At 41.4% G+C, this 13811-nt stretch overlaps 1 protein-coding gene across 7 annotated transcripts in view; it reads left to right on the plus strand.

Moving 5' to 3' along the window:
* Positions 1-13811, plus strand: part of LIMCH1 (LIM and calponin homology domains 1) — a 355643-nt gene that overhangs the window by 260681 nt on the left and 81151 nt on the right. For 5 of the 7 annotated variants that reach the window (XM_068975304.1, XM_068975299.1, XM_068975301.1 and 2 more), the window contains exons 1-2: positions 8466-8489; positions 8860-9055. In XM_068975304.1, the coding sequence (XP_068831405.1) occupies positions 8466-8489; positions 8860-9055 (220 nt within the window). Of the gene's footprint in view, positions 1-344; positions 456-8465; positions 8490-8859; positions 9056-13811 lie in introns of those variants that run through there. The other 2 variants (XM_068975297.1, XM_068975298.1) reach the window with 1 other exon arrangement.

Here is a 13811-nt window from a genome sequence, read left to right on the forward strand (position 1 = left end):
GTCTGGGTAAAGACTCCAGAGTTTCTGAAAATTTTTGCTTCCTGGTTTTGAAACCTTCATGACATGAGAATAGCTTTGGAAGATTTATTTTTCCTTCCTGCTCACATTCTCACAACCAAATTCTTCCTAAAACTAGGGTCTTATTTTCACTACTGAATCATGTTTGTGTTAACTGATGCAGCATTGGGTTCCTAGTAAAACAATTTTACCTAGAATGGATACCTCATGGAAGGTGGTTTTTGTAAATTAGTGTTTCACATTCTCCCTTCCTGCTTTCCTGTTAGAGGACTGTTGTTGACTTCCTAGTTGAAAAGTAATTCTTTGTGCATGGTTCTGTATCACAGGTACTAGTGACCATTTACTGGCTGGGCAAAACAGCGAACAGCTGTGCCTCGTACAGTGGGACTACGCTGAACCTGAAGGAGTTTGAAGGCTTGCTGGCTCAGATGAGAAAGGTAACTTGGCTTTTCTTCCTCATCCCGTGAGGTTTAGACAAGGTGGGGAAAGCAGCACATTTGCTTGCTTTTAAGATCATTACAGGTCCGCGTGATAAAATCGCACAGGCCAAAGATGTCATGTGTCTTACCAATGACAGCTTTGCTTCCTATACCCCACACTACCTGAAATTTTATTCCCTTCTGAGAATGGGAGGGCTTATCTCTATCCAACTTTAATTCCCAAAGAGCAAATTCAGTCTGTCAGTATATGACTCTGGGTGCCAAAGAGCTCAGTGCCTGCTTTTTGGGGAAATAATGCCTGAATGAAACAACACAGTATTATACAAAAATGAAGGCTTGCTCTGCACTTTGATCCTAAAGGTCATTTTGCTAACCTGTCAGGGCCTTGGTATGGTTGAGGTAACGTTGGCCAAGTTTTTGCCTTGGTCTCTGAAAAATTAGAAACATACTCTCTAAGATGTGTATCTTATGACCATTGTATTTGAATGACCTGGACATTTGGAAAACATTGTAATAGAGTTTTGTGTATTTAATTATGGAAAAGACTGACCTAAGGTAGGGATTTGCCCAAGAAAAAGTAGTGTGTTTTGTGTGTGCCTGCCTATGTGTGCCTGTTAAAGTTGCAGCAGTATATAAGAATTCACCCAGAGTACTAGGATATGCTATCACCCAGGAGCAGCCCCACCCAGCAAGCCTCAGTGAGTAGGGAAGACTCATTTGGAATCAGTAGCACCCATGGGTTTTGGATAAGACCCGCAGTGCAGCCGAGATAACTAAGGCCTTGCTCCTCTTTCCTCTAACATGAAAACTAAATGCACTAATGAGACCTCGGTGAGAGACCGTCTGTATTTTATAGTTTTGCTTTGAATACTGAAAGCAAGAATTTGCTGCAATTTCTAACAATTTATTCTTTTTTCCTTAAAGCAAATAGTTCTGACAGTTCTTTGTGTTTGGCTAGAAACAGGCTGGCGCATGAATGTTTAAATGGACAAAGCTTTCACATTGGTCAGAACACATATAAACAAAGTCCTTTAAGCTCAATTCCTTGAAAAATAAACACTCCACTCAAACACATTGTTTCTTAGTCTTAACTCTTATTTGCCCTTTAATCTTCATCTCACTCAAAAGAGTTACTTAGGCAAAGTACAAAGGTAAGCTTTACTCTGGATTTGTGAAATCTAAATGTTTATTGTTTTTTGTTAAATTTGGACTCGGATAATGATAGATGGATTATCTGTTTTAAACTATTTAAAAGCTCTGCCTCATAGTTTCCCTGCTTGATTCTCTGGAAATGTAATTTCTTCTCATTATTGACATTTCTTACTGCTAGTCTGGCTCCTTAAAAATCTGAGCATCTATTGGTCTCTGCAGCTGCGGAGTCTCTCCTAACTTCTGTTTCTTTTGAGATAGTTAGTTATTATCAACTGCCTTGAAAGGACCAGCTATTGTGAACAGCTGTTACCTTTTTAATGAATATAAATGTCACAGGACACAAGGGAGTAGTTAGTATCACTGGACAAAGCATAGCAACTAAAAACAACCAGCTGTGGTACTCCCATATCTCTATCTAAACTAGAGAGTAACTCACCTGAACGTCACTGGTCTATTTGATAACTGGAAATATTAGATTGGTTTCTCCAGTAGTCATGTATGGATGTGAGAGTTGGACCGTAAAGAAGGCTGACACAGAAGAATTGATGCTTTCAGGCTGTGGTGCTGGAAAAGACTCTTCAGAGTCCCGTGGACAACAAGGAGATCAAACCAGTCAGTCCTAAAGGAAATCACCCTGAATATTCATTGGAAGGACTGATGCTAAACCTGAGGCTCCAATCCTTTGGCCACCTGATGTGAAGAACTGACTCACTGGAAAAGATCCTGATGCTGGGAAAACTGAGGGCAGGAGGAGAAGGGGGCTACAGAGGGTGAGATGGTTAGATAGCATCACTGAGTCCATGGACATGAGTTTGAGAAAACTCTGGGAGATAGTGAAGGACGGGAAAGCCTGGTATGCTGCAGTCCATGGGATCGCAAAGAGTTGAATACGACTTAGCGACTAAACAACAATAGTGTGTATTGTCTCATTTTGTGTATTATCTCATTTTATCAATTAGGGTTGAGTTTGGCTGGTAAATGCAGAAAACTCTACCAATGGCTTAGATTAAATAGAGTTTTATGTCAAACTCGCATAAGTAAGATCTGGACATGAGCTGTCCAGGACTGGTGTGGAGGTTCTGTGACCAACTGGGGCCTACTGTCTTTTTACTCCATGATCCTCAACTCATAGCCTTTTGATCCAAGGTAGCCACGCAAGCTTTAGCCTTCACGTCCTCCTCTTAACCAAGAGAAATCAGGGATGAGAAGAAGAAAGCTCTGTGCCTTACTTTCAAGACACTTCTGGGAAGTCATGCACTACACTTCTGCTCACGTCCTGTTGACTTAAACTTGGTCACGTATCTGTTTCTAGCTGCAAGGAAAGACTTGAAGAAAGTAGATTTTATTTCATCTAAAAACTGCATGTGGACTCAGTGGTAAAGAATTTGCCTGCCAATGCAGAAGACATGGGCTTGATCCCTGATCTGGGAAAATCCCACATGTTGCGGAGCCTGGGAGTTACAACTACTGAGCCTACATGTCACAGCTACTGAAGCCCGCATGCCCTAGAGCCATGCTCCACAACAAGAGAAGCCACTGCGATGAGAAGCCTGTGCATGGCAACTGGGGAGTAGCCCCTGCTCACCACAACTAGAGAAAAGCTCACGCAGCAACAAAGATCCAGCACAGGCAATGAATGAATAGAATTACCATGTCCTGCCTCCCACTAAAAAATAAAAAGCAGATTATGGGCATTTTCACTGGAAGAGAACTGGAAAACAGATACTGAGAGACATACTGCACATACTCAAGCCGAAGTAAATTTGAAATTTAAAGCTTTTCTTTTACAAAGGCTGCTGCTGCTCCTGCTAAGTCACTTCAGTCGTGTCTGACTCTGTTCGACCCCATAGAAGGCAGCTCACCAGGCTCCCCTGTCCCTGGGATTCTTAACACTGGAGTGGGTTGCCATTTCCTTCTCCAGTGTATGAAAGTGAAAAGTGAAAGTGAAGTCGCTCAGTTGTGTCCGACTCTTAGTGACCCCATGGACTGCAGCCCACCAGGCTCCTCCATCCATGGGATTTTCCTGGCAAGAGTACTGGAGTGGGGTGTCATTGCCTTCTCCATTCACAAAGGCTATTTATTTCATATTCATTTAATTCATATTCATGAAATTTATTTCATATTAATTTTTTTTCTAGTAGGAGAAATGTGCAAAAAATGATTAACTATGGTACAACTTGTTCTTTAGTGCACTTAATACATGTGGAGCCCTTAACATAAGTGTCTGACACATACTAGGTGTTCATAGTAGGTTGCTATTGCGTTAGACAGTAAAGGTCTCTGAAGGCATGGTGATAATGGCCTTTCACTGGGCCTGGATATGTCAGAGAAGGTCTTCCAAAGGAGGGGATGCTAAGCTAAACCAAGGAAAGTTACTACAAGAATAGTGAGATTAAAGGAAGAACCGAGGGGATGAGGGTGACCCTAGAGATCTCAGGGTCTGGAACTATGTTGACATTTTAGATTCTTTCTCTCATCTCTTCTTGTCTGTCTTTGAATTCATCTTCTCCTCCTATAGGTAGACATTCTGCCATAGCAGAGACTATGGCCAAAAACAGAATTCTCTGCTTCTAGCTCCTTGCCCAGAAAGGCAAGGAATTCTCCTCCCTGGCCCTGGTTGAAAATTCCTGGGGTGTACTCTGGCCCAGTGTGGGTTCTATTTCTGAGCTAGTCAGTGTGACCAGGAGCAAGGTATACCATGATTGGCCTAAACTACTCCTGTTTCAGATGGTGAGGGTTATTAGCAGAACATGAGGACAGAGGGAGGAGCTGGATAAGCCAACAAATACAAGACCTCGCCCTAGATAACAGTCACCATCAACTTCTCTTCCCTTAATCTGCTTTATTTTTTCATGATACATACAGTCCAACTTTGTCTTCATTTATTGGTGTTTCTGTTTGCTTTTTTCTTCTGTGCTAGAGTGTAGGGCCCAAGATGGACAGGGTGTTTCTCGAATTTACATAACATTATGTCCCCAGAACTGAGACAATGCTTGGCACATAGAAGATGCTTGGTCAGTATCTGTGGAATGAATAACTTCCCAACCAGAGCGTGGTGGGTGGAGACAGCTCATCAGGCTGAAAAAGTAGAACTTAAAACACTCCAGAATAGAATTTAACCACCTTATAAATCAAAAGAAGCAGAAAATGGTGAGTAGTAAAACAGAAGTGTCTGGAGTTTCTCAGAAAGAGTAAGTCATTCACCAACCCTAGCTGGTTCTCATTATCTCTGACAAAGGAAGATAAGAAGAGGACAGATGAGAGAAATAATCCAAAAATATTGTGGAAGCTAGTAGTTCCCACCCCATTCATTAACACACTTTTACTGGAACAACTGACAGCACACTGGAGAGCCTTAAGTCTTATCCCCTCTCCTTGGACTGCTCTCTGCAGAAGACAGGATGCAGTTACTGGGCAACTAGATGGGAAGCACAGACAACATAATAGACGTGGAGAAAGGAGCATTTAGACTGCAGGCCTTTGTGTTGTTCATATCTTCTAACCCCTCTCGCAAAGCTTGTCTTTGAGTGACTTGATGGAATCCAATAAAATTGTTCATCCTGCTAACATCCACATCTTTGTTTCCGATCTCTTGCTTCACCCTTAGGTTTCTACGGCCAGGGATGGCCGCAGGTGGCCTGGTTTACATTTGTCAAGCTGCCATTCAGCTTCCAGCTCTCACTTGATCCAGGGTTTTATTCTTGGCTTTCTGTGAAGTCATAAGCAGAATGGCCTTTCTATTTTTCTTCTTCATAACTACCTGTGAGAAAGCAGCTGAAGCTCCAAGAAGCATGTTGACTTTCACGGTTTTTTTCCTTTCTTTTCTCCTGTGGTTTGTAGGGTAGGGTAGGGGAGACATTTGGGTATCTGGGGAAGGTTTCCTGATACTTGTTGTTGTTCAGTAACTAAGCCATGTCCAACTCTTTGTGATTCTAGGCACTGCAGCATGCCAGGCTTCTCTGTCCTCCACTGTCTCCCAAAGTTTGCTCAAAATATGTCCATTGAGTCAGTGATGCTATCTAACCATCTCATCCTCTGTAGCCCCCTTCTCCTCCTGCCCTCAGTCTTTCCCAGCATCAGAATCTTTTCCAATGAGTCAGCTCTTCGCATCAGGTAGCCAAAGGATTGGAGCTTCAGGTTTAGCATCAGTCCTTCCAATGAATATTCAGGGTGATTTCCTTTGGAATTGACTGGTTTGATCTCCTTGCAGTCCAAGGGACTCTCAAGAGTATTCTCCAGCACCACAGTTTGAAAGCGTCAGTTCTTCGGCGCTCAGCCTCTTGTATGCTCCAGCTCTCACATCCACACATGACTACTGGAAAAACCATAGCTTTGACTATACGGATCTTGGTCGGCAATGTGATGTCTCCTTTTTTAATACACTGTCTAGGTTTGTCATAGCTTTCTTAAAGATCAAGTGTCTTTTAATTTCATGGTTGCAGTCACTGCCCACAGTGATTTTGGAGCCCAAGAAAATAAAATCTGATACTATTTTCTTGAAAATCCAGTTTTGTAATGCTGTACCAAGCAGCTTGTGAAATTGTGTCATTTCTAGATGTGGGCTTCCTAAGTGTTTGCCCTCCCTGATGGGAAATTGGGCCCAAGGAATCTAGTTATGGGATATAAATGGAGAAGGAGATAGAAGAATATCAGTGTTTATATAAGATTATGTACTTAACTGCACTTATAAATTTTGTATGATTTATATATTGACTTTTACATGCCAAATGAATGCATAGCTAACATTTTTTGAGCACTTAAGCATCAGGCATTTTTCTGAATGCTTTCCATGTAGTAATACATTTAACCCTCCCGGCAACCCTATGAGATAAATATTATTTGCTCCATTTTACTGATGAGAAAACTGAAATTGGCCAAGGTCAAATAATTAGCCCAAGGTCAGACAGCTAACAAGGGGTGGAGCCAGGATTTAAACTGTCAGCTGAGCTTCCAAGACCATGCTTTTAACCTACTCTAAACTGTTTCTTTCTTGCAGCAGGTATAGGTTGGGAATCTAGGCATAAACAGCATTTAGTGACGGGGCACCATCCAGGTTAGCATCATCCTGTATAAGCATGGGTCTTCCCAGATGGCACTAGTGGTAAAGACCTGCCTGCCAATGCAGGGGACATAAGAGACACAGGTTCGATCCCTGGGTTGGGAAGATCCCCTGGAGAAGGGCACGGCAACCCACTCCAGTATTCTTGCTGAGAGAATCCCCTGCACAGAGGGTCTGGTGGTCTGTAGTCTATAGGGTTGCAGAGAGTCAGATACGACTGAAGTGATTTAGCATGCAAGCGTAAGCAGGCTGTAAGTATGCAGCAGTTGGAAGAGGTGATGCTGATGACGACAGCTGTCACTATACTGAAGTTCATCAGATGTTGTCAGCTTTTGCCATTTGGTAGTTGGAGACAGAGTCCTTTGTCAGAATCACAGCTTGGCTGATTACTGCGTGACCTCAGTCAAGTTACTCAAACTCTCTGATTCTTTTCTATAAAATGGGGACAACCCCAACCACATCACTGGGGAGTAGGTTGTGTGGATTGAATAACAGAGCCTACAAAAAGCATCAAGCACAGAGTAAGTGTTCAATAACATTAGCCATTTGGCCTGTTCTCAGTGGATAAATAAACCAAGATAATTACTTGCATTTCCAAAGAAATTAAATGCAAAACCATATCCAATTTAGATATATAATTTTCAGTTAGTCATGAGTTCTTCCTTTTCCTGCTAAAAGTCAGGCCTGGCTTTTGTACAAGTCCTGGTTAACTTTTGACCTACAAGTAAGCTACCTTCATTTCCATAACTGGAATTTCTGCCTCCCTCCAGAGGGTCATGTCAGCTGAACTCACCCAGGCCATATTCAGGCCCTCAGTGTGGCAGCTACAGGGTGCCCCTCTCCACACTTCCCTTCCCCTCTCGCTCACTCTGAGTCCTGATGTGAGATCTGTGTGTGCCTTGTGAATAATGGCCACTCTGTCCCCCCAGAGGGCCCTCTACTGGGGAGAGTCAGAGGATCTAACTAAAGTCAGAGTCAGAGGTTATAACTGATGGAAGCTGCTGGACGCAGTTCCTACAAAGACACTGGCTGTGGCGGGCATATAAGTCAGTGTAGACAGTGTTAAGAAATTGCTAACATGGAGTATATTTGTTTTTTTCCTTTCTATGGGGAATGTGGAGGGGACCTGCCTGAGCATCCCAGGAAATCTGCAGTGGGACATTCCAGTCTTTGTGGATGTCATTCACAGCCCTGATTTTAAGCAACAGTCTGGGAGAGATTAAACTGAGGTTTATCTTTGAGTGACTGGAGTTATTTCTGTTTTCGTCAGCTTGGACTCTAGTAATTAATGCTAAGACACTGGCGGGAACAAGGCTTTTATTATAATATGAGGGTGAGGATGGCTTTGACTGACCTTTCTTCTGCTGGAGTTTCAGTGTTTTAGTATGTGCTGCTTGCGCTGGAAAGAATTTATAATCACAGGCTGTCAAAGACAGCCATTGTTTTCACTGCTCTGAACATGTGGGTCAGCCACAAGTGCTTTCAGCTCCCCCAGCGCCAAGAGCTGGCCGAGAGTGAGAGCATGCCTGGATTCTTCTGAAGCATCAGGAAAAGCATTTTGCATATTTTTCACTGCTTTTTTTTTTTTTTTTTAAACTTTTTGCCCCAGAAAAGACAGCTCCCTTTCAGAGCAGGAATTTCCCTTCAAGGTAGCAGAAGATGGAGCATACTGCTCCAGGATTTTATGAAACTGATTCTGCTGCAAAAACAAATGCTGTGTGCCTTAGCCAGACAGCATAAACAGAAGCAGTTGTGCGGCTAAACTAGGGGCTGGGTCCCGGAACAGACATGCAGTTATGGATCCTGAAAGACGGGTCAAGGTTAAGGCTTTTGTTTTTCATTTTTCTTTTCATCTTTTATTGTATTCTTGTGAATCCAAACTTGATGATCTTTTACTCTTAATTTCTCGAATTTTTTTTAAACATTGTGGACTGCAAGATGCCTAGGGATTTTTTGTTTTTAAATATGTGTGATTTTCTGATTGAGAAAGTTGTAGCAGGGAAGGATTGAAGAATGAAATGTTGACTTGCAGATGATAATCAATGTGATAACTGCTTGCTGTAGCCTTTCCACAGTGATTCTATATGTAGGATTTTTTTGGAGACCGCTGGGGACTGATTTTCCTGATATTCATAGGCTCTATGTCTGTTGCAGTAATGTCTGTAATCCTTTTGTTTTCTTCTTGAACAGGAGACTGATGATATTGAGAGCCCCAAACGTAGTATTCGAGACAGTGGCTACATCGACTGCTGGGACTCCGAGCGCAGCGACTCCCTCTCTCCCCCTCGACACGGCAGAGATGATTCCTTCGACAGCTTGGATTCCTTTGGCTCCCGTTCCCGGCAGACTCCTTCGCCAGATGTAGTCCTCAGGGGAAGCAGTGATGGTAGGTTGGAGCCTTAATAAACTGCACTTCTTAGAATCAAACAGTAACAAGAGCTGCCTTGTTCCCAGCTGAGAGATTGGCACTGGGAAGGCGGACTCCATACCTACCTTGCGGTAACTCTAAACTGGTAGGAAAAAAAAAAAATCTCTTAATGTTGTTTTTTTGGTGGTCCTTAGAATTTGGGTTGCCTTTGCCAGCAGTTGGTTTGAACATTGCCTCAGTGAGCATATCTTCTGTTGGAAAATGTGTTACATCATTCCTCCCTGGGTCTCAGTGAATCAAGATGCTGTACAGACCATTAGCTCATAAAGTGTGCTGGAGGTTTATATGTTCCAGGTACGAGGAAGGGAAATGCTTGAGTGAGTACCACACTGTATAAGTGAAAATGGATCAACTTCCAGCAAACTGGAAACACACTACACACACTTATGACAGCTCTGAAGCTTGGGACTGTGAAACTTTAATTGGCATGGTTTTGCCAATATTAGATGCTTATGGTAACTGACCGTTGACTAGAGCGATGCAGGTGGTCCTTAATGTATTGAACACAACCCAGACTGCTTGTTTCTTCAGAGGCTGGGTTTGATTTAAATCTCCTGGATTTTATATCACCTGAAAGGAATGATCATTTTTCTTTACAAAAATATATGGTCATGCAACCTGATGTAAATTTAATGCATATTTTTTCAGAAGCTGTTTACCTTACTTATCTTGTGCCTTTGTGCTTTTATTAATAAGAAGGGAAGATAGCTTGGTTCTGCATGTATAAACTTGGAGAAAGACTCTCAGGGGAATTCTTTTATTTGTGTCTATTTCTTTTTACTAGAAAAGGAAATAATTAGCTTCTGATTAAAGCTAATATTTCTAGAGACTTTAAGTCTTCTGTCTGAGATGAAAATTTTATTTTTAGCTAAAAAACCTCTTCCAGTTATAAAATTCTATGTCACCAAAATACTTGGGTATTCAATATGCCCAGGTCCTGAGTTCATTACTCAACCTCTGGTATCTCATTTAATCCTTAGCACAGGTTATGAGATATCCAGTATGTGAGTTAATTCTCTCACAGGGCTATGAAACACTCCTTAGCCATATTTTACAGATGAATCTTAGGTTAAGAAACCATCCTAACATTGTAAGTGCCCCAAATCATTGTAAGTAGCGTGACGATGTTAGCCTCGAGAAGTATGAGTCCAAAGCTTATACCCTAAAGCTTAATTTACTCACACTTCTTTCTGTTTGGTTAATAGATTTTTCAAATTCTAGCATGACTGAACTAATGCTTTTGTTTAGTACGTCAACTTGCCAGCAAATAGATTAGCCTCAGGGCCATATCGTATGTGACTCCTAAAGAATTCCATGGTGCATTGTGAACTGCTTGAAAAACATTTCTACAATTTTACGTGACATCTTAAGTCCCACCCACAGTATTAGAAGTTACAATACCAACTGCATGGTCTAATTGAATTTTAACATAACTGAAAGGGAGATTTGCTTTTATGAAACAAATCATAACTAAACTATTGCATCCATATTATTTTGATTTTTTAAAGAATTATTATTGTCTCATCCTGGTTTTTAATAACTGGTAATGTGGATCCTTTATTTATTCTGTCTCCAGCTTCGAGGGATTCAGAGTTTATAATGGGCCACATCTTGAAGGGATTTGAGATGGTAATTACTAATATTGTACTAATATGTGCTGAGGCATAATTTCATTTGCAGCAATTAAGATTGATAAGCCAGAGTCTTTTCATAACAGTTTTTCCCATGTAGAGAAAAACATGAAATTGAACTTCACAAAACACCATCCGTGAAAGAGCATCTTAACACACAGATTTCACCAATCAGCCTGATACCTTCAGGCTCATATTCTTGTAAACTAATCAAGACCTAATGAGGTTTTAAAGAAAAACAACACTTTTTATCTGCCTTTTAAAGTGTGGTATAATTTTATCCAAATTGATGTTGTATTTCATTAGAGTTTATGGTATATTTTTTAAGTGATGTAATCAAGAAGATTGCTAGTGCTATTAAACACTTTCAAATTTAGAAGAACTTTTTTTAAAATTCTTGAAAATTTACTTCCTATGACTCATAATCAACTAAGGAAAGTCTTACCATGAAATTTTCCAGCTCCATATTGGGTAGAGAGAGTGTTCATTTTATTATTACTGAGGCCCACAGACCCATTCAGTAGGGACAGTCAAGAGCCACACACATAAGAGGTGCCGTGATTCTATGGGTTGGACACAAGAGCCACCTGGTAAGGAAACTGTGGGTCACCAGGGTCAATTCAGCCACTCTGTCTTGCTTGACAGGTACCCAGTTCCTCCCTCGCTTTCACTGACATGCCTTCTGAGGCAAGCTCCACTGGAGAGGAAATACAAAATCTTCCACTCGGGTGCTTTTAAAATTAAGAACATGCTTTATAAACATAATGCATTTTGTTAAATGAATATTCTTATCTGTTATATAAAAGGTTAGTTAAGGGAGAGACATAAGGAATGAGAGAAATTAAAGTACTGGAGGAAGATGAAAAGGCAAAGGGTTGGTGGTATATATGGTAAAGTAAAAGTGAAAGTTAGTCGCTCAGTTGTGTCTGACTCTTGGCAATCCCTGTCCGGCTCCTCTGTCCATGGAATTCTCTAGGCAAGAGTAGAGTGGGTTGCCATTTCCTTCTCCATTGGATCGTCCCTACCAAGGGATCGAACCCAGGTCTCCTGCATAGCAGGCAGATTCTTTACCAACTGAGCCACTAAGGAAGCCCATATGTGGTAAACATGGATTAAAACAAAGAAAGACTCCTAGCTGTTGGAAGGGAGAGAAGTGTAGTCCCAGGGGAAAGGAAGGATCAGACTTTGATAAAAGGAAGTCATTGTGGTCATGTGCACTGTTGGGCATAGATGGAGAAGCGACCCGAGTACATTTTCATCTTTTCAGGATTAAGTCAAAATCTTTTGAAATCTTGGCCTGAGATAAGAAGAGTTCTAACACTTGGGTGCTTTACATCTCAGGTAATCCTCACAACAACTGATGAGAGCCGTATTATCACCTTATTTCCAATGAGGACCCTGAGGAACAGAGGGCTTAAATTCCCCAGTCACACGGCTAGGCGATGATGGAGCTGAAATTATACCCTGGTCTCCAAGTCCAGAAGGTTACACTGCTTTCAGCGAAGTCACTTTGCCTCTGGGCATTTGTAAATTAACTCTTTTTGAAGTGTCTGTTGAAGACATTTATCAAAGAGTAATTGGAGAGAGGGGGAAGGTGATCTGTTCATGTGTTAAACACCCTATTTTGAGACTCTCAGTGTATTATAGGTAATATGTTTTTAGATATTGTACCAAAATAAGTTTCATAGATTGTAGGGTTTTAGAACCGAGTGAACAGAGACAGCTCTATTCCATGCTAGCCCTTCATAGTTGATTGAAGAATCATTTTCTTTCCTTCATTTATTCAGCCAAGTCCAGGTGTTCCCCTCGTCAGGGTGCTTTAAGCAGAGGGCATTGTGCCCAAAGTCAGAAAACTGCAATAGTGCATGTGATGATGATGACATCCTTTTATCAAACTCTGATCCTGCCTTTCCCCAAGGCTGTGTTTCTCTCCTTCCAGCAACCAGGGGTCTTTGTTGGGCTGGAATCTGGAGAACAGAAATTGGAGTCTTGAGCTGTTACTTACCAGCCTTGGAAAAGGGGCCCTTTGGGTCTCTTTGAGTCTCTGTTTTCACCTCTGTATCATGGGGAAAATATCAAATAGGGAAACAATCCAAGTGCTTGGCAAGGTAAGGTAGTATTAGTGTTTGTTATAAACCAATTCACCGAGGGCTCTGAGTATTTTATTATGATACTGAGACAGATATCCGTGATAAAAGACTTGGGGTGAGAAGGGAACTAAGTTATGAATCAAAAACCAACAAGTCATGAAGTGGTCAAAACTCCAGAAGGGAGGCTGAAAGCCAGTGACATGAATAATTCATAAACTGAACATTTCATCTGCAACAATGAACAACTTGTTTATGGTCAATGCTTTTAACTTTTACCGTTTTGTAAAAGCCATTAAATCATTTAATCTCTAGGACAAGTTATTTCATTCCTATTTTTACAGAAAAGGATGAGCAGGTGTATTAGAGACAAGCCGGGGAGCCCACAGCTCATCAGTGATAGATCCAGAACTATTATAGCATAAAGAGTAGTCAGTGATTGTTAAGCACTTAACGCAGGAGCAAGTACTGTACCAGTAGTTTCACACGTATCTGATCCTCCCAACAGTGCTACAAAGTAGGTAATACTATTATCCTCACTATATTATAGACTGGAAAACTGAGGCTTGGAGTAGTGGTGACCAGTGCCAAAGTAACATAGCTAGTGAGCGGCAGAGCTCAGTATGAAGTGGATCTGACTTAACCACCTGCACTACACACTTCGCTAGGCTGCCACATCTCTCGACTTTCAGTTTAAGGTTCTTTTCACAAGTGTAAAGAGGTCAATTTCTGTTTGCTGTCAGTGAAGTTGAAGGACCTTTTTATAAGGCACTCACTGATTAAGAGTTTTCAACCAGCATTCAGATGGTGGCTGCCTGTCACAGTGATGCGTGTTTTAATGACAGTTTCACTCTAATGGATGTTAGAAATCTGATGAGATGAGACTCAGGAAACAAGGATACAGTATAATTTGGATACTGCCCAGTGAAAGACTGATGTTGGTAACGTTGAATTCCTTTGTGTTGTATAGAACGCTTTTTAAGCTAGACTAATTCA

Source organism: Capricornis sumatraensis, chromosome 7 (genome assembly GCF_032405125.1).
Source record: "Capricornis sumatraensis isolate serow.1 chromosome 7, serow.2, whole genome shotgun sequence".
Lineage (NCBI taxonomy): Eukaryota > Metazoa > Chordata > Mammalia > Artiodactyla > Bovidae > Capricornis > Capricornis sumatraensis.